Below are 22,569 nucleotides of genomic sequence, written 5' to 3' on the forward strand. Positions count from 1 at the left end.
ACGTGTTTTTATTTGCAAAAAAATATGGTGATTGCGTCAATAGAGAAAGCGCGGGCGAAATTTCCATCGAGCTCCGTGTTTTTCGGAGCAACTCGATACTTTTTAACACGATCCTCGGTAGCATTGTCGCGTCAATTATTTGTATTTTTATCATATTGCGTGTACAGTCTACAGATCACACAATGTGATATTGTTAAATTATCGCTGGTAGTATTTCCTGTATTTCTGCGAAGCGCAAAAATATATCGTATCTCGCGCATAAAAAAATCGCAATATTTAAAAATAAAATTGAATATCAAAGTAAAAATCAACGTCGATTACTCTCTAAAACCTTTAGAGTGAATCTTACTAATGAAACCTCACTCTTACCGAAAAAACGCACCGAGTGAAGAGAAAGTCGGAATGACTTTATTTCAACGTCATAAAAGTCAAAATAATGACTTTTTTTATTACAAAATTTAACTATTTATTGACTGTTTATTAACGTTAAGAATCAACATAAAATAATTTTAACTTTTTATTGACTTTTATGTGTTCCTTAGATGAAGATTGAAAACCGAGCCACTGCTTTTTTATGAGACTGGCTTAATTTTCACTCTGGAGTAAGATTTCACTCCGAAGAATTTAGAGAGTACCCGGGATAAATTTCGGCGGAATATCTCTCGCCGTGAAAAGCGCATTTTTGACGCGTCATTTTCAGCGTGGAACCGCCGGAAGTGCAGGAATGAGAGCGCACAAGAGTCACACGTGTTGTGGGTTGATCTGGACGATTCCGCGTAGCAGCCGAGGGTGCTCTCTCAGAGATGATCCGTGATTTCGAGAAGGAACGACGGAGACGGAGGGATCGAGAGGCACAGAGAAAGAGAGAGAAGGAGAGAGAAAGAGCGGAAGAAGACCATTGTGGTTAAGTTGGGGTGACTGCGGCGGCTCGCTCGGACGAACCAATTTCGCTCGAGCTTTAATTTACCAGCCAGACAGCGGGCCTGGCACGATATATTCTCTCTCTTTCTCTCTCTCTCTCTCTCTCTCTCTTCTCTCTTTCTAACTCTACGATGTATACTCTCGAGAATAAATCCAATGTGGGTACTCACCTGCACGACCGAGCGTGGACAGAACGGCGAGAGTCGCCACGATGAGATAGCAGAAAACGTCGGTGCTCCGCATTTTCCTACAGCTTTCTTCCTGTCGTCTGCCTCGTTATGCCCGTGGTGAACCCGCGCGCAATCCGCAATCACATAATAATAAACGTACGCGTCGGTTATTCAAAGGTCGCCCGCTCCGCACGCTCGTCTCTCGCGCGTCTCGCCCTCTCTGTCGCTCTCTCGCTCTCCCGCCGCGTCGTCGCCGCCGTTCGTCGTGTGTCGACTGCCGTCGTTCCCGTCGTCCGCCGTCGTTACCGGAGCCGGGAAAAGTATAGAGCTTCGCCCTCGAAGCGTCCGCAGATCCACGTCTCGCCGGTTCAACGGTCAACGGACGCGCATCAATCGGCGGCGCATCACAACGTTCGTCGGCCGGCCGCCACCGCTTTTGACAGATAAATGCCACGCCGTGCGCCGCCAAACACGTTCAATCATCTGTTATTAAACGACCATTTGCAATTATCGAAGCCAATTGGACCGTCGAGAAGTCGCCCCCCGTTACGGTTAAGCGAGTCTCGAGACCTCGCGATATCTCGACCCTTCGATATCTCGAGCCGAGCAGCACGAAGTTTGCGGGAATTTCGAAATTTTTTCTGTTCTTCGGTCTACCTTTAGCGTTCATTAGACGTAAAATAAGGATAAAATGCCACAAATAGCGTCTTCCTGAATACATTTTAAGATAATATAAAAATTGAATAGGTAAAAACATATGATTACCTTAAAAACCTTGTTCTAAAAAAGGAAAAAAAAGTATTGCTCATAACTCTTAAAAGTTCATTTATTATTTTTACATTACCCTGTTTCGTAAAATATATAATGTAAATTTAGCTGTATAAATGCTATTGTGTGTGTATAAAAAATATAAAAAAATATAAAAAATATAAAATCTGTAAAATAAATAATAAAATTTGTTTAAGGTGTTTTTAACATACCTGTCTACTTAAATAAAATGAATATACCAATACGTGACGTGCGTAAATATACATATATACATCTATGAATATTTTAAAAACATTTCAGAAGCTCAACGTTCCCTCTTTCTTTTTTTCTTTTTAAAGCCAATAGAAAGATAGAAAGGGAGAGAGTTTTAAGCCTCGCTTAAAATTAAGGCAACGTCGATGCAATCTCGAGGAAAATGGAGGAAATTATCACGTGACCGTACAGTGACGTATTCACGCATGCGTACGAAAAGTCCCGCCGGAAAAATCCACCTCTACAATCTAACATCTTCGTCTCAGCTCCATCTTCAATATCTCCATCCCCATCTTCGGCTTCATGAAGTGACGACGACAATGCACAACAGCGGCACGTGGTGTCATGGCGAATACAGTTGTTAGGAACACTAACTGAATTCCTCGCGTCGCCTCTGATCACGAGATCTCTGACTTAAAGAGTTGACTTAAAAGCGCAACAATGAAGGAGGATTCCGTGATGAATTTCAAATGGCAAAGCTTCCCGTCGCACATGGTGGGCTCACTCGACACTTGTTACGAGAAACAGCAATTCGTCGATCTCTCCCTGGCGTGTAAGGACGGTACAATCCTAAAATGTCACAAGATGGTACTGGCTAATTCGAGCTCCTTCTTTCGTCGATTGCTTCTGGCCAACGATCATCCGCATCCGATGATCGTCCTGCACGACATCGAGGCCGATGATCTCAAGACTCTCGTAAATTTCATGTACTGTGGCGAAATACAGGTAATGCAGAGCGAGGTTAGGAGGCTGTTGAAGCTGGCCGAGACATTGGAAGTTACTGGACTCCAGGATCTTCCGCCATCGCTGCCATCTGAAAGTTCCTACAACAAGGAACACTGCGACGTGTTGAAGAAGATGACAACGGTGTCGCGATTAAAACTGGAGGAAGGCAAGAATTCGCCTGGAAGAAGCAGTGTCAGCTCAGAACATGAGGTTACTACGAAAGCACAGAGTAAAACAACTCCGCAGACGAGGTTTGCTCCGAAGATGAATCCTTACAAAACGACAGCCAAAGTTTCTCAGGAAACGCCGAAGAACGAAGAGATTAACATAAGCGAGTTGTGTCAGCGGTTAGAGACTAGCAATTCCGGCATCAGTATTATAGACATTAACGAGCCAAGTACAAGTAGAGGAGTGCGAAGAATGTCCCCGATGCAGCGAAAGAGAAAAGATTTTCCGTCGCACTCCGAGATCAGTTGGCCAAGTGTGTTATCCACAATAAACAAACCATTATCTTTTCAGAAAGTGCGTTGTATTATGGACGAAGTGGAGATCACAGCGGGAAAGCCATCCACTTCTGTGTCAGACAATAAAATAAATGAACCTTTAGATAGAAGAAAAGTTAAAAAAAATTCAAGTGAAGATAACAATTTAAGTACAGTTTACATAAAGGACGAAATTGATATATCTTCCGACATGGAAGAAGATGTTGACATGGATCCTTTAGAGGTTGACGAAATTGACAATGATAACTTGGAAAGCAGTAAAACCACGCAACAGTTTTATTCTCAGATATTGGTCCATTCATTAAATAAGAACGCTCATCATAAAGAGTTTCCACCTAGAAAAGATTCAAACAGTTAATGTGACTAAGATTCATCAATCGATAAAAAAATGTATATAAGTATTGTTGCATGTTCTTACATATTACACTTTGATATTCATATACATGACATTTGAAATTTCTGACTGCTATATATACAATAATTAATCATAGTTTCCTCAATATTTACGTTTTATGATCTTGCTGTTTTATAATAAAGCTGTGCAAATCGTAACTCATTTTAAAATCTACGTGTACGATTAAAATTATTCTTTAATGTAAATTTTTTTATGCGATTTAATTTAACTGATAATAGATAATAGATATTATGACTAGGTTGTTTCACCTTTTGATAAATTTCAACTCACTCGTTCCTCGCTGTCATCGTCTCTGTCTTTCGCTCGTTCTTTTATCCATTAAATAAATTTTTACAATTTTTATTTTCTTATTTTTAATTTTATTTTATTTTTAATTTTTTGTTTTATGTAATTTTATCTCTTGTTAATTGTAATATATTCTTCGTATAATTTTAAAGAACTCTTGTCGTGTCAACTCTTTGTCCTTTACTTATTATTATTTATTTTCTACAAAGTTGTCATAATTTATCCGAAGATGAAACTACTAACTGACTCTTAGATCGATTTATATATACATAATATAACAGACTGCTTTCTTTTTAAGAAACATAAATCGACTCAAATTAACATTCGCAGAACAATTTGCCACAATTAATAGACCGTAATATGTACAATGTGTGTAAATTTTTAATGCCTAACTTCGCAACACTTCACAAAATTTATAATGAAGACCGGAGTATAGACCTTCTTAAAGTATAATACACAGAAAATTAATCAATTAAAAATCTTTTATTTGTTTCTTTTCTATGATATAAAAAATTCTTAATTGTACCTTATGCATTATACAAAACTTTGTGCTCTCATCTTTAATTAAAAATTTTTCAAACAGTGCTTTCCATATTATTGGTGCTTTCCAACAAGAGACATACACTGTACTTAAAAAAACAGAAATAGAATGATTAAGTTGATTTGCGGATGCGTCCTGATCACTCAAAATGACATTTGAACACACTCCGACTCTCCTCGCCAACAGAGTCGAAAAGTGTAATTGAATTTAAACAAAATTATAAATAAATGAAAAACGATGTGTGTCGATTTGTGTGTCGAGTTGTTTTAAAAGTGTCAATTGTATTAAAAAGAGAGCAACCATAATAGATATGTAGCGTAACAAACCATAGCAACTCTGTTATATAGCGGTTTCCTTGGAAGCAAACTTGACATTTCTCCTTATAGCGCATACAAAAGGTTTTTGCAATTGTTCCTACGATTTTACATAAAAAATGGATATGAATATGAAAAATAAAATAAATTGTGATAAAGCAGAACAGGCAAATGATATTATTAATAACTTAAACCCTGATAGACATGTAACAGAAGAAGAGTTTCAAAATTTTATGCATCGTGTTACTGAAGTGGGTGAGTATGACACGATTACATTGCAAATTTACTTGTATCAATAAAATTTTTCATTCAAGAAAAAATCGTAAAGAAATTAGCATCTTCTGATCAACAAGAACAAGAATGCGGGAAAAAGTTAGCCGATGAAATGTTAAAACAAGGTGTTCAAAAAGAAATCTGTGGAGATGGCGAGGTAAAAGTTAAAACTGATCGATCAGTAATTAATAAATATCCGTCAAAAGAACATGATTCAAACAATGATCCGAACCAAATGTCGCGAGGTATATTTATACATCTATTATGCTATTGTTTTGTCTATTCGACAAGGCGAGTAGATAAATTCTAAATTGACGCGATTTATATAAACAGAGGCATTCATGAAGAGCGTGGAAAACGATGCTAAAAAACGAGCTGAAGAACGCAAGATTAGAAATGAACGGGCAGAAACGTTAAAGAGAATTGCAAACGGTGCATTTAAAGAAGGCGATTACGAGAAGGCCGTGACTTATTATAGCAAAGCATTAGAACAACGTAAAGACTCTTCTGTATTGTGGAATAATCGCGCGTTATCATATATGAATCTCGGATTATTCGAAAAAGCCTTGCACGACTGCGAATGGACGTTAAAACTGAATGACTCAAATTTAAAAGCTCTTTTGTATAGCGCTAAATGTTATATGCATCTCAGAAATAGAGAGAAGAGTAAAGAATATATCCGGATGGCCAAAGAAAAGAATCCTCAATTCAATAAATTTATCGATGGTATTATTAAATATTTTAATCTTACACATTGTCTTTTATGTAATAACAATTTATTTTATATTTTGCAGAATTTCAAGAAAATATTGAGCTTCAATTTAACAAATCCAACGTCCAGACAATCAATGATGAAATATAGTAGCTTCTTTCTTCAGAGAAATAACATATAAACATCATCTTATATAAATTAATATAATAAATTAACAATATAGAAATGCTTAGTATCAGTATATATTTCCTTTGTAATTGCCTAGATATTTTGAATAATATCAAGATTGCTCTATACTTGTTGCATTACTTTCTTTAGCTTCTGATAGAGATCGTGGTTCGTGTAAGAAAACTGTACACTCAATGCCCTAAAAAAATAAAATATCTATAATATTATTCATTATCAGTGATGTAAAACTAACAATAAAACAATTTTATGTACATAATTTTATGAATATAATTACCTGCATGCGCGCTGCTCTTACAAATCCTTCATTAGCAGAAACTGTAATGCTTTTCATACTTTCGCCCGTTGCAAAAATCAGTCGCGATCGATCTTTAATTTTACCGCCCAAGCGGAGCTTCATAATTCGTCCAGTGGTAACATCGTCAACAATTCGGACTTTCTTTAACAATTCTTGAGCACGCTGCGTTTCATTCGGACCACCGATAACATCGATAATATTCATAAAATTATTATATGCTGTCCGGCAGATTATAAGTTCTTTGTCCCGAAACAAATTTTCTAGAATCGGTTTTATGGGACGTTTCCTTTCCATTTCTGCTTGTTGCATAAGTAATGGCTCCCGATAAACGTAATTATTATATCCATTAGCCATATTCGTAACGTAAGCCAAAAGCGCCGATACATCGAGATTCAGGAGTCTGATTTCGGTTGACAGAACAGACGTATTTAACGATCGCAAATCCATATTCAAATCCTTTTCGGAATCGCTTGTAGATCCTTTGGACAAATCCAGTTCATCTTGTTCTACCTCCAAAAAACAAAAAGAGAACAATAAGTATATACATGAAATTATTTTCATACGATATAGTTGATTTTCTTTAAGTATTTATCAGAGATAAATTGTACTGACTATTCAAGTTTTCATTGTCTGTATCTATTCTATCTCCTTCCACTATGATGCCCATTTGCTCCAATTGCAAGACCAGTGGAACCTCTACGCCGTAAGCAAAATGAAATATCACATCTGGCGGTCTATAGTGATGGAGATGACACTTGCTACATACAAGGTACGAATTGGCTTGGTCCAGAACAGATTTCTGTCCGTATTCTCCATTGCCGAGAGATATCAGAGTTAATGCTCTAGCGTTTCTTGCTATAACCTTCACCCACGAAGCGCCACTATTACATACTATATCAACCTCTAGACGTGATTTTTGATACTTGAAGGGTCTCATTACGCTGATGGGATCCTTTGCACAGGATAGTCGAGCCACCATAGCATCGAGATGAGTCAGATTCGAACTCTGGAGATGTTTCTTCTTCAAGTTTCCTGTACATTGTACCTTTGTAAAAAAAAGCATCAAGTTATTAATCTGCTAATTCAAACGGTATGCTAAAAATCTACTCTCTCTACCAGATAGAGAAGAATTAATTCTCAACTCTAAAACTTTAGCACCGGATCATGATAGATTTATTCAAGATACATGCTTTCCAATAAGAGACACAAGAGATCTCAAGAAGATTCAAGAGATACAAGAGATCTGTTCTTTTAGCTGAACACAGCATAGTTTATCTATTCTGTTTTTCTTTCTAGGGAAAAGGAAAAGAGGAAAGAGTTAAGCCATGAAAGAAGCTCAACTAAAAAGAACAAGCCTGATTCTATCAATGTAAGGTTAACTTAATTTCAGTTTAACTTTTGTAAGATTAAGAGAATTCTAATTAAGATAAACAGAATAATTAATTCTTAGAATTGAAAAGATTCCACCTCGTTTACCTTCTCCAAAAATTTTATCTCTTGTTGAATCTTCCGTATCAGTTTATCAATCCCGTCGATCTTGTCCATGAGCTTCAACCTCTCGACCATGCTATGGCCACTGGCGATTTTCTCCTCGAGACACTGAAGCAACTCGTCATCTACTTCGTCTTCCATCGTCGCGATGAACTGGTGAACTCGTGGACGGTACCAAGGAAGTCAACAAAATCGAACCTTTCTCACGACGGTCATACGGGCAGTCGGGGCTTCAGAGCACTCAGAACCAGAACTCGAAGACCACGAAGTAGTTGGAGGTTGGAGTAGTACATGGAATAGTCTCGATGAGTCTAGGTTCAGTCTGATCGGACCCGCGCGACATGCGTGATGCGTGCAGCCATCTTGCGCCGTGGGTCAATATCACGCGTTCGCGTAATGTCGTCGGCTTGTGTCAAACTCGCCTGAATTAACCTCACCAAACTTTTTATTCCGGACAATCGACAGTCGATGTCGACGTGCGGGCCACAGTGTGTCCGGTGTGACGTTACGTGCCGTTACGCGACGAGAAACGGTGACGGGCACGAGACGACGACGACGACGAGGACGACGACGAGGACGACGACGAGGTCGACGAAACCGCGGTGCGGAATCGCGACATCCACGTGAGTCGTAGCGAGGATTCTTCGTTGAACTGCGCTCAATAGAAACGAGTATCGTTTGAGTAGAAATCTTCGCCGAGATAGGAAAATGTCCAGCGCCAAACTCATAGAGAATCCAGAAGTGCCGGGTGAGTCATGCGTCATCCTCGAGACGATCCTTTTTTTTTCCCTTTTCCCCTCGCTTCGACTCATCCGCTTTGCCAATAACGTGTACCTGTAAAACGACAACGCGGAGCTCGATGCCAAGGATAAAAGAAGGAAGTAATCCTGACGGAGGTTGCCGGGGATGTTCTGTCGATTCTCGGAACGCTCCGTAGGTTTGAAAGATTATCTCAATTAGCGCACGATCTGTTGTAATCGGCATTATTTGAGGCTCCGAAATCGTCGGATCGTGACTCGCCGAACGAGACAATTATCGTGTATGTGTGTATTACGTTGACGAGTAAATTGCGAGCACCGCACGTCGAAGAGTACATGGATCACGCAATGTACATGCGAGCGCTTAATGCTACGTTATAACAATATAGCAGATCTAATCTACGACTCGCTCGGTTGTCCGTTTCGCTCGAATGAAGTATTTAAAACGTATTTACCACTGTTTTGTTGATTTTGTAAAAGTCGATTGACATTTCAAAGCATGTTTTTGTAAAAAAAATTGAAGGCAGTGTCAAATGCAAATATATAAATAAGGAAGTCACAATAGCTAATACTTGAAGTTAAAAAAAAAGTATAGTATTATAATGTCTGAAATTGTGTAATTATTTTATTAATTGTGGAATATGTCAATTCTGAATAAATGAAAACACTTGATTTCCTCAAACTGAAATATTTCAAAAACAAATATAAATCAACATTTTTTGCCTGTCATCATTAATTTGCATTTGTACACTGATTACTGTACACTGTAATCAACATAATTGTATAATATCTATTTCTATTATAGATTAAACTTTAATCTCGGTTAGTTCAATCTACTCTTTATATTTTTCTAGCTTTAAGAAAAAGATTAATAAGTTAAACTGAGATTAAAGTTAATCTACATTGATAAAGAAATGAGTCTAAAGCCCATGTTACATTATGCATTGGAGATTAAAATTTTAAATTAGAATTCGGTCAGGTTGGTTAAATTCTAATTTTCAATTTACAATCCTTAATCTCTAATGCATAGTGTGATGCGAATTTAAGTCTGTCTATGTATTCATATCTTGATAAAAATTTTTCTCAAAATTTTTGTTATATAAGTTTGTCGAATTTTTACATAAATTTCAAAATTTTTCAAAATTTCTGAATAATTTATATCTTTATAAAAAATTGCTATAATTTGTTATACAAGTTGGAAACCTTTCAAAGTGCTGAGAAACACCATAAGTATAAAAGAATATAAGAATAAAATCTTATAAAATTTAAAAAAGTTTAAGATATATTTTTAGAAATTATAGAATAAGAAATCTGAATATTTCACAATTCATGTACATGAAAAATTCGAAGAAAAGAGATAGACTTTCTCAATATTTCTGAAAAAATGTTCAAAAATTTAGGAAAATTTTTACCAGAGTAATCGATTTTTATATTAAGATCATTTAATTAAGTACAATCTTAAGATATCACAAAACCATATTAGCATCTTAATGTATTACTTGTGATAAGAACTCTTGCAATGAAAACCGATTATGAATACTGTGTGAGTAATACCGGAGACACGGAGTCGCTACGTATAACGAATGTTAAAATAAATTACGTCAGCACTGCGGTGTAAACGTGTGATAAGCTAAATATGTATCGCTGTCTGGGCGTGAGATGTATTATCGCATAATGTCGTAGGTCTTTGTATCAGCCAGCCGCGCGAATTAACGCGACGCTTAATATAGCGTGTGCGTGTAATTAAACGCGATTCCTCTGTAAATTGTAAGAGCGCGATAGCCATCTCGTTTTAACGGCGCCGTCTGATTTAGCTATACGCTTCTCGCCGAAAGCGAATCGGTCCGCGATAATTATCACGATCGTAAATCTCGTAAGCCGCGGCGCTGTGAAATTTTTGACGAATCGATAGGCTTTTGATGGTAAGCATGATACACTGTTGTAAATCCGAACGCTAATAAACTTGTCCAACACCATTGACGAAAGTTAAAGAAGCTTCTTTCAATCTCCCTTTATTCGTCACTTCACAATACTTTACCGTTAAGTTGTAAAAATGGCACGAGTTGACAAAAATAAGTATAGGTATGATTAATTCAAAGCACAAACATACGTATCGCTGCATAATTATCTCACCATGCTGTAGATCCAAGAAGTTTTGTTCACTATATATAGAATAACAATGACGTGATAAATTACCGCAGTAAAACTGCGGGGTGTCGCATGATTTATAAGTTTCGACTTTTTTTTTTTACAAATTCCCGTGTGTCCTAAAATGAGAAAAATATGATACCACTGTACCGGTCGAAGATCCCTTCCTTTCCCTTTCGTAAACATAAAGATGACTTAAAACCTTTACCATCTTCTCTCGCAACAGGACTCGAAACCTATCTGCCACCACCTCCACCGCCGCCGCCGCCGCCACCACCGCCTCCCCCGCCTCCGCCACCGCTGTCTTCTGCAAACAAATCCTCGAACAGCAATGCACAATCGACAACGACGCAACGGCAACGACCAGCGGTGAATGAGAACATGATGGCAGTTACCCCGGTGGCGATCGCGACTGATGGGACGTTCCCGAATTCTATGCCACCGAATCCGTACATGCTACATCCAACAATGCATCCGCAAACTCCCGGACAACAGCCAACTCAGCCCCCCTGGTGGATACCGAGCGATAATGATACTTCAGAACTTTATACTCCGTGGTACGATCCGACTTACAAGGGTTCACCTGCTGCACCAGTAGCATCTCCCGCAGCGACCGCAGTAGGAAAGAACAAGAACAAGAACTTTTACAAACGCAAAAACGAGTTTATTGATCCAGCGCAGGACGCAGGTAATTAGAGAATTTTTAAAAATTGAAAATAATGGAAAGCAGATTATTAATATATCATTTCTGTGTATATATTTTTTCCAGAGAAAGTGGCGAGCGCGCAAAGGGAACTATCGGCATTAATGAAACCACTCAAATGTGATCTGTGCAATGCAGTCGTAAGGCCCAGCTAATATCATAATTGAATAATTAGAGAGTTTTCTTCGTTTAAATTTAATTTTATTTCGAGACTAATTCTGTGATCGTAGATCTCGTGTCGATAAAATTATTAATATTGTATATCGTACTTTGCAGATGAACTCCACGTTACAAGCGAAACTACACTACGACGGCAAGCCGCATCAGAAAAAAGTATCGATGTTTCTCAATCAGAGCGTTAAAAAACAGAAAACGGAAGACGGCCAAGTGAGCAGTACGACCAATAACGACTGGCAAAACTACTGTGATGTAAGAGGCCTACAATGTTTCGTCTACAGTTATGTATTTACATACGTAAATCGTATATTAATGTACCTCGCATACAATCTACATTGCTAGATATGCAAAACATGGTTTACGTCGCAAACTGACGCCACGCAACACTACGCGGGCAAAAAGCACATTAGGGCGGCGAACGGCGGGCCTCGCGCGAGGTATGAAGCTACATTGAAACTCTGTAGTAATACTTACTTAACACACACACACACACAATCCGGCAGCTTAATAATTTATTTATTTTAATTCATTTTTATTTCTTTTTATTCAATAACTCGCACAATAAACGATTGAGTTAAATTACTGTTGTCGTGATAATAAGACAGTTGCAATCCACAGGCCATCAAAGAAGCTGCCAACTCAGAACCAGTACAGTCAGGTGGATTCGACAGGTCGCTTTGGAATTGGAACGGCCTTTCAAACGGACGTGCAATCCGCCCCGGCTGCGACACCGATTGTATCTGACGGTATAGCCACTGTGCCGAATCCAGCTGCGGTACCATCAATATACACGTCACCACCGTATCCTACGCCATTGCGCTGCGACTTATGCCAAGTTTCAGCCAATCGTCAGGATCAATTAGAGACACACAAACGCGGAGCCCGACATTTGAGAATGCTCAGGCTCAACGGACTCCCCATACCTGAACCTGGTAAATCAATAAGATAAACGTCATATTTATATATATATATGTGTGTGTGTGTGTGTGTGTGTGTGTGTCGCTCATTAATTTTTCATGTTTTATTTCAGCAGCTGAAAATGAGAACGCGTCTAACGTTTCGGAACCTATAGATTATTCTATTTATCGAACACCATCAGGTAAAAAATCGTTACGGTATATAAAGATTAGGAAAGAAACACCGTTTCATGACTAACGCTGATGCAATGACTTTTCGTTTCACAGGACAGTATTACTGCGCACCGTGCAATGTATCGTTAAACTCGGAGACCACGTTCGCTCAGCACGTCGAAAGCAAGAAACACAAAAATCAAGCTAACCCAAAGTCACCGAACGCCGTGGTGGCGGCAAAGAAAGCTAGATTCAAGAAAAAATAAAATCGCGACAATGATATTACTTTCTAATACAATGCACAGCGTTTCAACTGTTTTTGTTGTTTGTCCAACTTTGAACCTTGCATTCGTTATCACGTGTACGTGCTTTGTCCGTTACGGTTGTACAAAGAGATACACAATATTCATTCTGAGTTAAGTGTAATAAATTCTGCTTTATTTGACACTGAAATAAAATTGCGTGACTGCATCTCTCGGTACACGTGATCCCCAAGTCATCGTACTCTGGCGAATTTAATTAGACTGCGGACGGCCGAATATTGCAAATTAACGCAAAGTTAGATCGAGCGTCTGATGAGTGCGACTGATGGGAAGCATAAGTCTGTTAGTTACGCGAGGCGAGTATTTAAATTAAATGCCGATTAACTCTAGATTAAATTTGCAGTAAGTCGAGCGTGGTGATTTAGACGGCAGCTCATTAAAGCGCGTCTCGGCGCCGCAACTAATCGCCTTCCACATTTATTCAATTACCGAGATCATTAACTTGAACCATGCGACAGCGTCGCGGGATTCGCGAGATTCGCGAGATCCTTCGTGCGAGGATGCGTGTATACAACGTGAAATTTATGCGTCATTCGGTCTCCGACTCTCTCTCTCTCTCTCTCTCTCTCTCTCTCTCTCTCTCTCTCTCTCTCTCTCGTGACATTCCGTCTCGCGGTTTATGGACGAGCGAACGAGCTGAATTCTCGTTTCTATTAATTACCTCGTAAGATACGTATGACGAAACGACGTTTCTCGTCTCTTTTTTACTGTCAGTCACCTGCGACGAATATGTCTCTCAGAGAACAGCGGCGGAAATAAAAACGTCGGTGTAAAGCATGAATCAACAATGAAGTACCAGGCAGCAGCGCGACGTTTATGACGGGCGTCCAAAAATGGTAGCGTAGGAAACGGGTGGCCTTCAAAACGCAAGAAGAAGAACAATGGGAACATTTGTATTATAGAATCCTCGATCGAGAGACTATTCACTCGTGAAATCAGTCAAGCGTCTCTCCACCGTTGAAATCAATTTGAAATCAAATTAAATGAAAACTCAGTTGAAGTCATTTCAACATTAAATCTTTAAGAAATAAATTGAAATTACGTAATCAAACATCAAAATGAAATCATGTAATTACTTTGAAATCAAATTTATAAAAAAATCGAAATCGCTCTTGGAAATTACAAGAAATCTAAAATCAGTCAAGCACCCTATTCGTAAAATAAGTACAACTCGCCTTCGATTATATTAAACGGCGTGGCGAGGCATCGATGGTATCAACACGATTTTCGAATTTACCGTGAATTCTTACCGATTCTCATGGCGAACGAGAGCCGAGAGGGTTGAGAAATCTTAACGCCGCGGGCGATGCCCGTGTACTCGAAATTCCTCCGAGGCTCTAATATCTTCCCTGAGTTCCTCTTTTCCCCCTTCCCACCCTGAATGCGTGACGCACCGCATACCGGCGATTTTCTAACGAATCCCGGCAATTTAGCGGCCCCGATCTCCTCTGCTCTCCTCTTGGCTCTTCTTCACGGTATCTTTTTGGTTTTCCGTGCGTTGGACTCTCCGCGCCATGAACGGCGCGAGATTAGGATCGCCCTCACGCGCGGACTTGTAGATCGGTCGGTTTATACCTGCGCTTCGGATTTTTTATGACCCGTGCGTTTCACGTGTATATATATATATAATGCTGCGCCCAATGTCGTTTTTATTTTCCACCACGTCCACCTACTTCCCGATCGATGCGTCCCTTTTTCCGTCCTCTCGTCCCTCACGAATCGCCGGTTCTTCCTACCTTTTTACAACCCGTAAGCGGAGTCACCTTGTGAGTTGTCCCAAAACAAAACTAATCAAAATGCTATAGTTTACGTGATGTGAAAACTCTCTAAAATTTTTAGAAGAACGCCTCTCGCTCTTAAAAATTGACAATTGAGTCATTCTTTTTCACGATCGGCTCAACCCACACAGCACACTTTATACAATGGACATTCTAGGAATGTCTTTACAACACCTTTTAAACATCTTTAAAACGTTTCTTGGAGGTATGTGTCTGTATGGAAATTTTCTTTAGAGTAAAATTCCATTCTAAAGAATTTAAAGAGCAGAGATTTAGTTATTGCAGTTACATTTTGGAACGCATGGGGGGTCGATTGATACTTTGAAACGAGATGGAAATTACAAAAGTGAGCGAATTTACTCGGTAACGCGACCGATGAAATTATAAATATTCCAACTAATGAATTTGCTCACTTCTGTAATTTTCAAAATACACCTACCTCCTGTATTTTGTATCATGCACAATGTCATAAATTATTTTAACGCATGAATTAATGTGCGCATATAACTGCAGCATATTTATCTAAACATCCGTGCTTTTCGTCTAAACATATCGTGACATTCGTAACCGATAGTTTGAGAAACCGTATCACTACATTATTGATAATCAGTATTTATACTTGGAGATAGATTATATCATTATTGCTATTCAATTTAAGCGTCGAATGTGCCTTGAACTACTGAAATGTCATCTCCAATCTCCAGCTCTGAGAACGCATCGCAGTTTCTTCTCAAATAACCAATGATTATGATATGCGTCCTGGAAATAAAATAAAAAAACAAAGCACAAGTTGAATACAAGAAAAGAATGACAGAAGCGTACGCAAAGTTTCTATATGGAAAGAATGATTTTGCTAAAAGATCTAAAATTTTACTGGATATCTGAAAATAATTTTAGATCATCAAAAATAATTGTGTTAGAAACTCAATCTGATTATTATAGAATATCAAAATTTTTTGTATCATTGCTCATTATTTTTTAGTTTCCAACATGATTATTTTAATGGTTCAACAAAATTATATTTTCACATCTGCATCCAAAGAAATTTTAAATCTTTTAATAACATTATTCTTTTCACGTAGAAGGCGAAAATTGAGGCAACGAAAACGTAAAATATTTTTTCTAGAAGCTTTGTTTATACTTCTGTCATTCTCTTCTTACGTTCAACTTATATTTTAATTTTTATTTACGCCAAAGCCAATATTTATATCGGAAATACGCGTCTTGATTATGCAATAATACGCGAAGACATTCACGTAAGGCACTTATTACATCCACGTGCACAAATGGAATTTCTAAGAAAAGGAGACTCTGTTTTGTAACCCTTTACTCGTGCGAACCTCTCGTCGAATGATTAAAGCACGATGACACGGTTCGATTTCGAAGCCGGCGAAGCGAAGGGAAAAAAACACAAATTAATCTGTGACGTTGCGGAGATTTTAAGGAACGTATAAAGCCATTAATCGTCCGTCCCGCATTTCGGTGGAATTCGTCTCGATGACTGGAGAGAATTTCTGAGAAGCTTCGGGTCAGAGCAAAGAGTCGCTTCCACCTGCAACGGGCAGTAGCGATGCAACCAGACGCCGTGACGAAAAAATCAATCGATCGACCGACCGATCGCTCCCTCGTTCAAGGCTTCGCGATTGGTCCATCGTTGTCCTCTTGAACTGCGCTCGGTCTTTCGGATAACAGAGTAACACGCAAAAATCATTTATCGGCCGTGACTCGTGAAGAAAATCGCAGTGACTGCGCAATGCTACGAGCTATTAGAAACGCATGAATAACCAAGGGACAAGAGTAAAAAGAAAACATTACGTCGATGATTACGATTATTCTTTGTGGAAACGCGGAATATTATAATATCTCAAAAAGCGCGTGCATAATGAAAAATATATATCGGAAAGAATCTTTCAAAGTCTAAAAATATATATCTATGTGCTAAAAAAAAAATGTTAGCGAGTAAAATTTAAGGATTCGGCTTTTCGATAAAAAAAAAAAAGAGAAAATAAATAATTATCGTAATTATCGTTCAAATATTAGGTTGTAAAAAAAACCCTTCGGTTTTTATATTCAGAAACAACGATAATTATTTCACAAAATATATAGAGTTTGTGTTCAATAACTATTCGTCACTAGTTTACTAACTTTTTTTTTTGGTCTCGATAGCATTAGACGCAAAGAATTCACGACGAGTTGTCTCAATGTTATGATCAACTGTTACGAATTGTTATCCTCGCATTTTGCAAAAAATATTTCATTGAACGGAACAGACCGTAATCAAGCAATATAAGATCAGTAGGCTTGTTTTATAACTCTTACGACAGTTTCGTTATTATTTCAATGTTATTGCGTAACTTTTTTAGCATTCTTTCTATTACATCTGTACAACGTTATAACGAAATTGTCATTAAAAGTTACAGAATTACCGGATATGATAGAATCCTCGGATGATAGGTTATTTGAAAAGAAACTGCGATGCGTTCTCAGAGCTGGAGATTGGAGATAACATTTCAGTAGTTCAAGGCACATTTGACGCTTAAATTGAGAGAGAATAGCAATAATGATATAATCTCTCTCTAATACTGATTATCAATAATGTAGTGATACGGTTTCTCAAACTATCGCTCACGAATGTCACGATATGTTTAGACGAAAAGCACGGATGTTTAGATAAATATGCTCCAGTTATATGCGCACATTAATTCATGCGTTAAAATAATTTATTTGATAGAATCTCGATGTATAGACGAATACCAAGAATCTGGCAGCTGATATAAGAGACTAGTGACAAATAAACTTAATGATTTTTATTAACAAGCAATTGTCGTTGTTTTAAAGAAATTTCTATGTAAAAATCATTGATACATAAAAATCATTTCTGTAAAACCGTTTATAAACCAAAGGATGATTTAGAATTTTTTGAACAATTTACAATTAATATAATCGCACTGATATTAATATATTAATATATTTTATATTTCACGTTTTGTATTTCATATTTCATTTTATATTTTCAAAATATGAAAAATCTGCCAAGTTTCGCAAAATCCGACGAATTTTTCGACAATGCTTGTTCCCCATATAACAGATACTCGCCCGACTGATGTAACGAACGATGAATGGGATTACAACGCGTAAGGGAGCCGACGGATACCGAACGGGGCGTAATCGGTCGTTACAGAATCATTCGCGCAGAAATCCTCTTCCGTGGTCCGCGGATTGGATCTATCGAGAGGGAATCGGTCGATAGATCGTCTCGGATGGCCGGCGTCGCGCGTCGCGACTCGGGTATAATATACACGGGTTGAGCAATCGGCTCCGCTGAATCGTTGAATTCCAAGGTGTAAACGGTGGAGATTAATAAGAGAGAAATCGCGCGCGAGCAGACTCGCTTCGATGACTCGACTGTATAAATTACCTCGGCTACCGAGATTTTTTCCGCTTGAGGCTGTTGCGATATAACGCCGATTTGACATTAATACGTCTTCCACGCGAGTGCTCCAAAACTCGTTAACCTTAAATTTTCTCCGTAAATCTGTAATAACGTTCACTTTCCTGTGTAATCAATTTCTAATTTTAGACGAAACAAGTTATATTATACAGGATGTTTGTAAATTGGTAGTGTATAACGGAGTAGGGGATAATTCTGCATGAGGAAATCAGTATAAAATGTAGGAGAAATTTTTTTCATACAAGACTTATATTAGCTTTCGAGAAAATCGATTTTTAATACTCGCCGGACACGAATTTAAAGATGTATGGGTTACATCTCAAAAATATAAAATTTTTATAGATTGCTCTATTATTACGTCTATATAAATATGTTAAATTTGAACACAATTTTCTTATTGGTTCAAAAATTATTTTATTTTTTGTCAGTCTAGATTTTTTTTATAAAAAAAAAAGGAAAACGTAATATTTATAAATTTAAGAGAGAGAGAGTAACATTAAGAATTGCAATCAAATTTTATACAAATACTGATCAGACAATAATAAATTCATGTTACTCGTTTAAAAGTTCACGGACCTAAAACTGCAGAAAAATGTGATTATTTTGCTGCACAAAATTATTATGAGCCAAATTAGTTGTTTTATTTCTTGCGATTGTTAAATTTAGAGCGTATTCATGTATGGGTTAACTTTATAAACATTTTTTAAAAATAATATTGATTGATATTAGCTCATTTTGGCTAATTATTTGACTGATACTTTTAGTTGATACAAACATCTTTAATTAAAGCATCAGAATATATTACAAAGCATTCACAAAAATTTACTTCGATGAACAGAATTGTGTATTTGTGAATGGGCAATATTTTCAACAATTTATAAACTAATCAAATTTATCGTGCCTACTTTTATTGTATTTTTAATTACTCAGTGCAATAATAAACACAAACATAAGCAGAGATAATAATCTACAACGAGAGCCATTAAGTCAAGACGTAGTTAAGTGCATATGTACCCGGCAAATATTTAAAACCGAGTTTCTCGAAAACAAAGTCTTATTATACAAAAAAATTTATCCTATGTCTTCTACCTACTTTTTCATGTAGAATCGCCTTCTTCCTGATTGTACCCAATTCACGAACATCCAAAAGATTTGCAAAAGAAAACACAGGTGTAATACACAGGTGTCTATATTTATAGATTTGCGACGCAACGCGACGTAACATGCGAGCGTTTCCATTTTAATATTCATTCGCTTTCTTAAGCTAATTGAGTGTCGAGCGTTTCGTCGGCGAATCAAGCGGCTGCGGCACGTTTAAAGCGCGTTATTTTTGCGCGATCTTTTCTAATATCGCTAACGAATGGCTAACCGAGTTAGCGCCGGTCGAACGGTATACCGGAGGAAACCGGACGAGAGTGAGTAGAGCAACTCCTTTGTCTCGAACGTCGATTCCATTGTTCCGGCCGATGCGTAAAAAAAAAAGACTTGAAGAAGCAACACGACGGTGACGCGCGGACGCGCACGAATTTCTTCGACGAGTTGACGACGACGGCGGTCGTCCCGACAAATCCATATAATTATTTCTCGATTAGGAAAAGGCGAGCCAGTAAACGTTACTCGACTTACGAGATTAGATCACTGGCCTGTATTAACAAAACAAATCTGTTTGCATCAGTCGCGTTTTAAGTATTGCTCTCCATCGTCTGTTATTTAGAATACAATATTCGCTCGATAATTGCGGAGTATCGCAGACGATTCCGAAAAATTAATATACTGCGAGAGAAAAATGTACTAAATTAAAATTTAAAAGGAATGAAATTTAAAAAAGAAGCAATACAAGATGTTATAGTGTCATAAAAAATGTATAATTACCTTTATTGTCGAATCAAAAGAATATTATATGTTTCGATCCATTCTTGGTTTCTATTAGTTATTTTAAATAAATGTATTAAAGTATTTGAATAGTATTGGTATAACATTCATTCTCGCGGGGAATAAACATTTGCTAAATAAAAAGTAATAGTAGTTAAATCAAATTAAAGAGCTTCGCACCAAATAAATATATGTTTACATTTAATAAATATTTAACTGGCACTATTTAAACAGATACTTTATTAAAATTTAGTACATTTTTCTTTCAGTGTAACATCTTATACTTTGATTTACTTTAAGTTCGAAAGAAAAATAGCACGATTTATCACGTTCCAGAAACACGAACCTTTTTGGGCAGTACGTTACTTCATAAAATACGAGTGTCGATGACAGAAACGGAAGAGAGAGAAGGAGAGAAAGGATGTCGCGGATGAGACAATAAAAATGAATAACGACAATAATCGACGCCGACTTAGCTCAATCTAATCTAAACACTTAACATTATCGTGGTGTAACTAAAAACCCGCAATCTCATACAGTACTAAATTAGGAATTTCCTAACAGCGGTAAATGATTATAGACTTCCAAGAAGGAGGAAGATACGGGGTGGGAAGAACATCGCTCCGAGCGGCGAACGCGATGCGTGTCGCTGAGAGGAAGTCGTGAGGGCGGGGAAGAGGGGTGGCAATAAAAACTGATCGGGACGCATCTCGGTGGGGCCGGCCACCAATGTCGAGCCGTCGAGAAAATAGAAAATCGTGGTGCACGCTCCCTAAATGCGGGCGGTGTGATGTCATGCGGAAATAGCCGTCCGTCGTCTACTCGCCGACGCGACGCACCAACACGAGTCGCGATCGTAACCACACGTCGGGAATATAGAGAGAGAGAGAGAGAGAGAGAGAGAAAACTGATCTCGATCGATCACGAACGATTATCTTGCTTGTCTCGGCTACGAAAGAAGAGCCGAGTTCAGGATGCCGCGCCGCGCCGAGTCAAAACCGGTATAATTTCTGTGAGCCCAATTTTCGAGATTAAAGCCACGGAAAAATACATCCGACGTTAATTGCGTTTCTATCGACACTAATGAGCTCGCGTCTTAATCGGAAAAGCGTTTATAGAAATTATTTTCTTTTGATTTTCGTCTGATATTTCCGGAGAAATCAATTAAATTGATTAAATCTTAAAAGATAAGTAAATTGTAAAAAATTTGATTATTAGGAAATTAGACTGATAAGAATAGAATAATAGATTAAACAGAGAAACGATCCTATTTTCCAAAAAATATGAACTAACTTTTTTATTGAATTGAAAATCTCTTAAACATTGAAAATTAACTTTTTGAAGATTTTTTAGACATACTTTTTTAAGACTGGCTCAATTTTCACGCTTTAGAATGAGATTCCACTTGAAAAAATTTAGAGACTACGAGTTTAAAACACAACTGATCGATATACAAACGATATATGCATCGACGGAAAACAGGCAGAAGCAGTTAAAGATGCGAGTATCTGCTTCGCGAGTATTTGCTTTTTAAACGTTAACTTACAAGGGATAGAATATTCGGCCGTTATTTCGTGGTGCGCATTTATTTCTTGATAACGAATTAGTAACGAATTTGATGATACAAAATGCTCGGCGTTTGTTGTTACGCGTGACGTATGCACAAGGTCGCCGCGCTATCACTCGACAACGGTCGAGCCTGTTGTTATTCTCGTGTGGAACGCGGTCACGACTAGATAGAAAAGTCCAGCGACGATCATGAAGTTTTATCAATCCCCGTGACGATTCACAAGACGACGGCTGGAATAAAAACGTTTATACGCGTTTCACGCGGTTTATCTAATCACAGGAATCGGAACGATGGAAGCTGTAATTACGCTTATGCCTGTTTTTATCAATATTGTTTAATTTTAATCTCGGTTCTACTAATTCTTCGTCTTTCTCTAAAAATTAGAGAAATTGAAAATTAAATAACTGAGAACAACTGACGTAAAGAGACAATCTTTTCGATTATTTTCGTGGACATTTTTTTTTTTTCTACATTTATCGTGTCTAATCAATTAATACTCGGATATTATTTATTTGTCTGTGTGTATCGTAATGAATAATAATCATTATAAAATCACTGATTGAGTTGAATAACTGCCCCAACAGCACAATACTTGCAGTGATACCACTGCAAGTTTTGTGCTGTTGAGGTGAGAACAATTATGACAAAAGAATAATCCGTCCATTCGATTATTTTCGCATTTCACGGACATTTCTACGTTTATCGTGTCTTTAATCTTAACATTCGTATATTTCGCCTGTGTATCGTAATGGATAATACTCTCGTTATAAAATTCTCGTTAATTATTATATATTATTTAAAGTGCAGGGAGTGCGTGGAAGTGCAGAAAGGAGCAACAGGTGTAGCGTCGCGCCACGGTTAATT

The 22,569-nt window shown here is 37.7% G+C and overlaps 4 protein-coding genes across 5 annotated transcripts in view; 2 read left to right on the forward strand and 2 right to left on the reverse strand.

The window, feature by feature from the left end:
- Positions 1 to 1,679, reverse strand: part of LOC108753580 — an 8,834-nt gene extending 7,155 nt beyond the window's left edge. The window contains exon 1 of the mRNA XM_018495287.1: positions 1,092 to 1,679. Within this exon, the coding sequence (XP_018350789.1) occupies positions 1,092 to 1,164 (73 nt within the window). The 5' untranslated portion in view covers positions 1,165 to 1,679. The remainder of the gene's footprint in view (positions 1 to 1,091) is intronic.
- A 529-nt stretch (positions 1,680 to 2,208) lies between these two features.
- LOC108753581 (tetratricopeptide repeat protein 12-like) lies at positions 2,209 to 6,101 on the forward strand. The gene is made up of 5 exons (XM_018495288.1): positions 2,209 to 2,673; positions 5,058 to 5,150; positions 5,210 to 5,413; positions 5,502 to 5,894; positions 5,963 to 6,101. The coding sequence occupies exons 1-5, from the start codon at positions 2,553 to 2,555 to the stop codon at positions 6,028 to 6,030; spliced, it is 879 nt and encodes a 292-aa protein (XP_018350790.1). The 5' UTR covers positions 2,209 to 2,552; the 3' UTR covers positions 6,031 to 6,101.
- Positions 6,102 to 6,111: 10 nt separating this feature from the next.
- On the reverse strand, positions 6,112 to 8,164 carry LOC108753578 (UPF0415 protein C7orf25 homolog). The gene is made up of 4 exons (XM_018495286.1): positions 7,841 to 8,164; positions 6,977 to 7,409; positions 6,344 to 6,870; positions 6,112 to 6,247 (listed from the first exon to the last, which is right to left on the reverse strand). The coding sequence occupies exons 1-4, from the start codon at positions 7,994 to 7,996 to the stop codon at positions 6,161 to 6,163; spliced, it is 1,203 nt and encodes a 400-aa protein (XP_018350788.1). The 5' UTR covers positions 7,997 to 8,164; the 3' UTR covers positions 6,112 to 6,160.
- A 7-nt stretch (positions 8,165 to 8,171) lies between these two features.
- LOC108753577 (zinc finger protein 346-like) lies at positions 8,172 to 13,164 on the forward strand. 2 transcript variants are annotated; one of them, XM_018495285.1, is made up of 8 exons: positions 8,172 to 8,603; positions 10,988 to 11,449; positions 11,531 to 11,604; positions 11,741 to 11,893; positions 11,984 to 12,078; positions 12,260 to 12,573; positions 12,675 to 12,740; positions 12,826 to 13,164. In XM_018495285.1, the coding sequence occupies exons 1-8, from the start codon at positions 8,564 to 8,566 to the stop codon at positions 12,975 to 12,977; spliced, it is 1,356 nt and encodes a 451-aa protein (XP_018350787.1). In that variant the 5' UTR covers positions 8,172 to 8,563; the 3' UTR covers positions 12,978 to 13,164. The 2 variants fall into 2 exon arrangements, with proteins under 2 accessions (XP_018350787.1, XP_018350786.1); XM_018495284.1 differs by having other exon boundaries at positions 8,173 to 8,603; positions 12,672 to 12,740.
- The last annotated feature ends 9,405 nt before the right edge of the window (positions 13,165 to 22,569 follow it).

This window comes from Trachymyrmex septentrionalis, unplaced genomic scaffold (genome assembly GCF_001594115.1).
Source record: "Trachymyrmex septentrionalis isolate Tsep2-gDNA-1 unplaced genomic scaffold, Tsep1.0 scaffold7, whole genome shotgun sequence".
NCBI classification, from domain to species: Eukaryota; Metazoa; Arthropoda; class Insecta; order Hymenoptera; family Formicidae; genus Trachymyrmex; species Trachymyrmex septentrionalis.

Bases quoted from the DNA above. Each gene is read 5' to 3' on its own strand.
- LOC108753581 (XM_018495288.1), top strand. From the start codon at position 2,553: ATGAAGGAGGATTCCGTGATGAATTTCAAATGGCAAAGCTTCCCGTCG. The intron at 2,674-5,057 runs GTACAATCCTAA...GTGATAAAGCAG, and splicing joins CTCCCTGGCGTGTAAGGACG to AACAGGCAAATGATATTATT. The intron at 5,895-5,962 runs GTATTATTAAAT...TATATTTTGCAG, and splicing joins ATTCAATAAATTTATCGATG to AATTTCAAGAAAATATTGAG.
- LOC108753578 (XM_018495286.1), bottom strand. From the start codon at position 7,996: ATGGAAGACGAAGTAGATGACGAGTTGCTTCAGTGTCTCGAGGAGAAA. The intron at 6,871-6,976 runs GTCAGTACAATT...TTTTGGAGGTAG, and splicing joins AGACAATGAAAACTTGAATA to AACAAGATGAACTGGATTTG. The intron at 6,248-6,343 runs GTAATTATATTC...TTATTTTTTTAG, and splicing joins TAAGAGCAGCGCGCATGCAG to GGCATTGAGTGTACAGTTTT.
- LOC108753577 (XM_018495284.1), top strand. From the start codon at position 8,564: ATGTCCAGCGCCAAACTCATAGAGAATCCAGAAGTGCCGG. The intron at 11,450-11,530 runs GTAATTAGAGAA...TATTTTTTCCAG, and splicing joins TGATCCAGCGCAGGACGCAG to AGAAAGTGGCGAGCGCGCAA. The intron at 12,079-12,259 runs GTATGAAGCTAC...TGCAATCCACAG, and splicing joins AACGGCGGGCCTCGCGCGAG to GCCATCAAAGAAGCTGCCAA.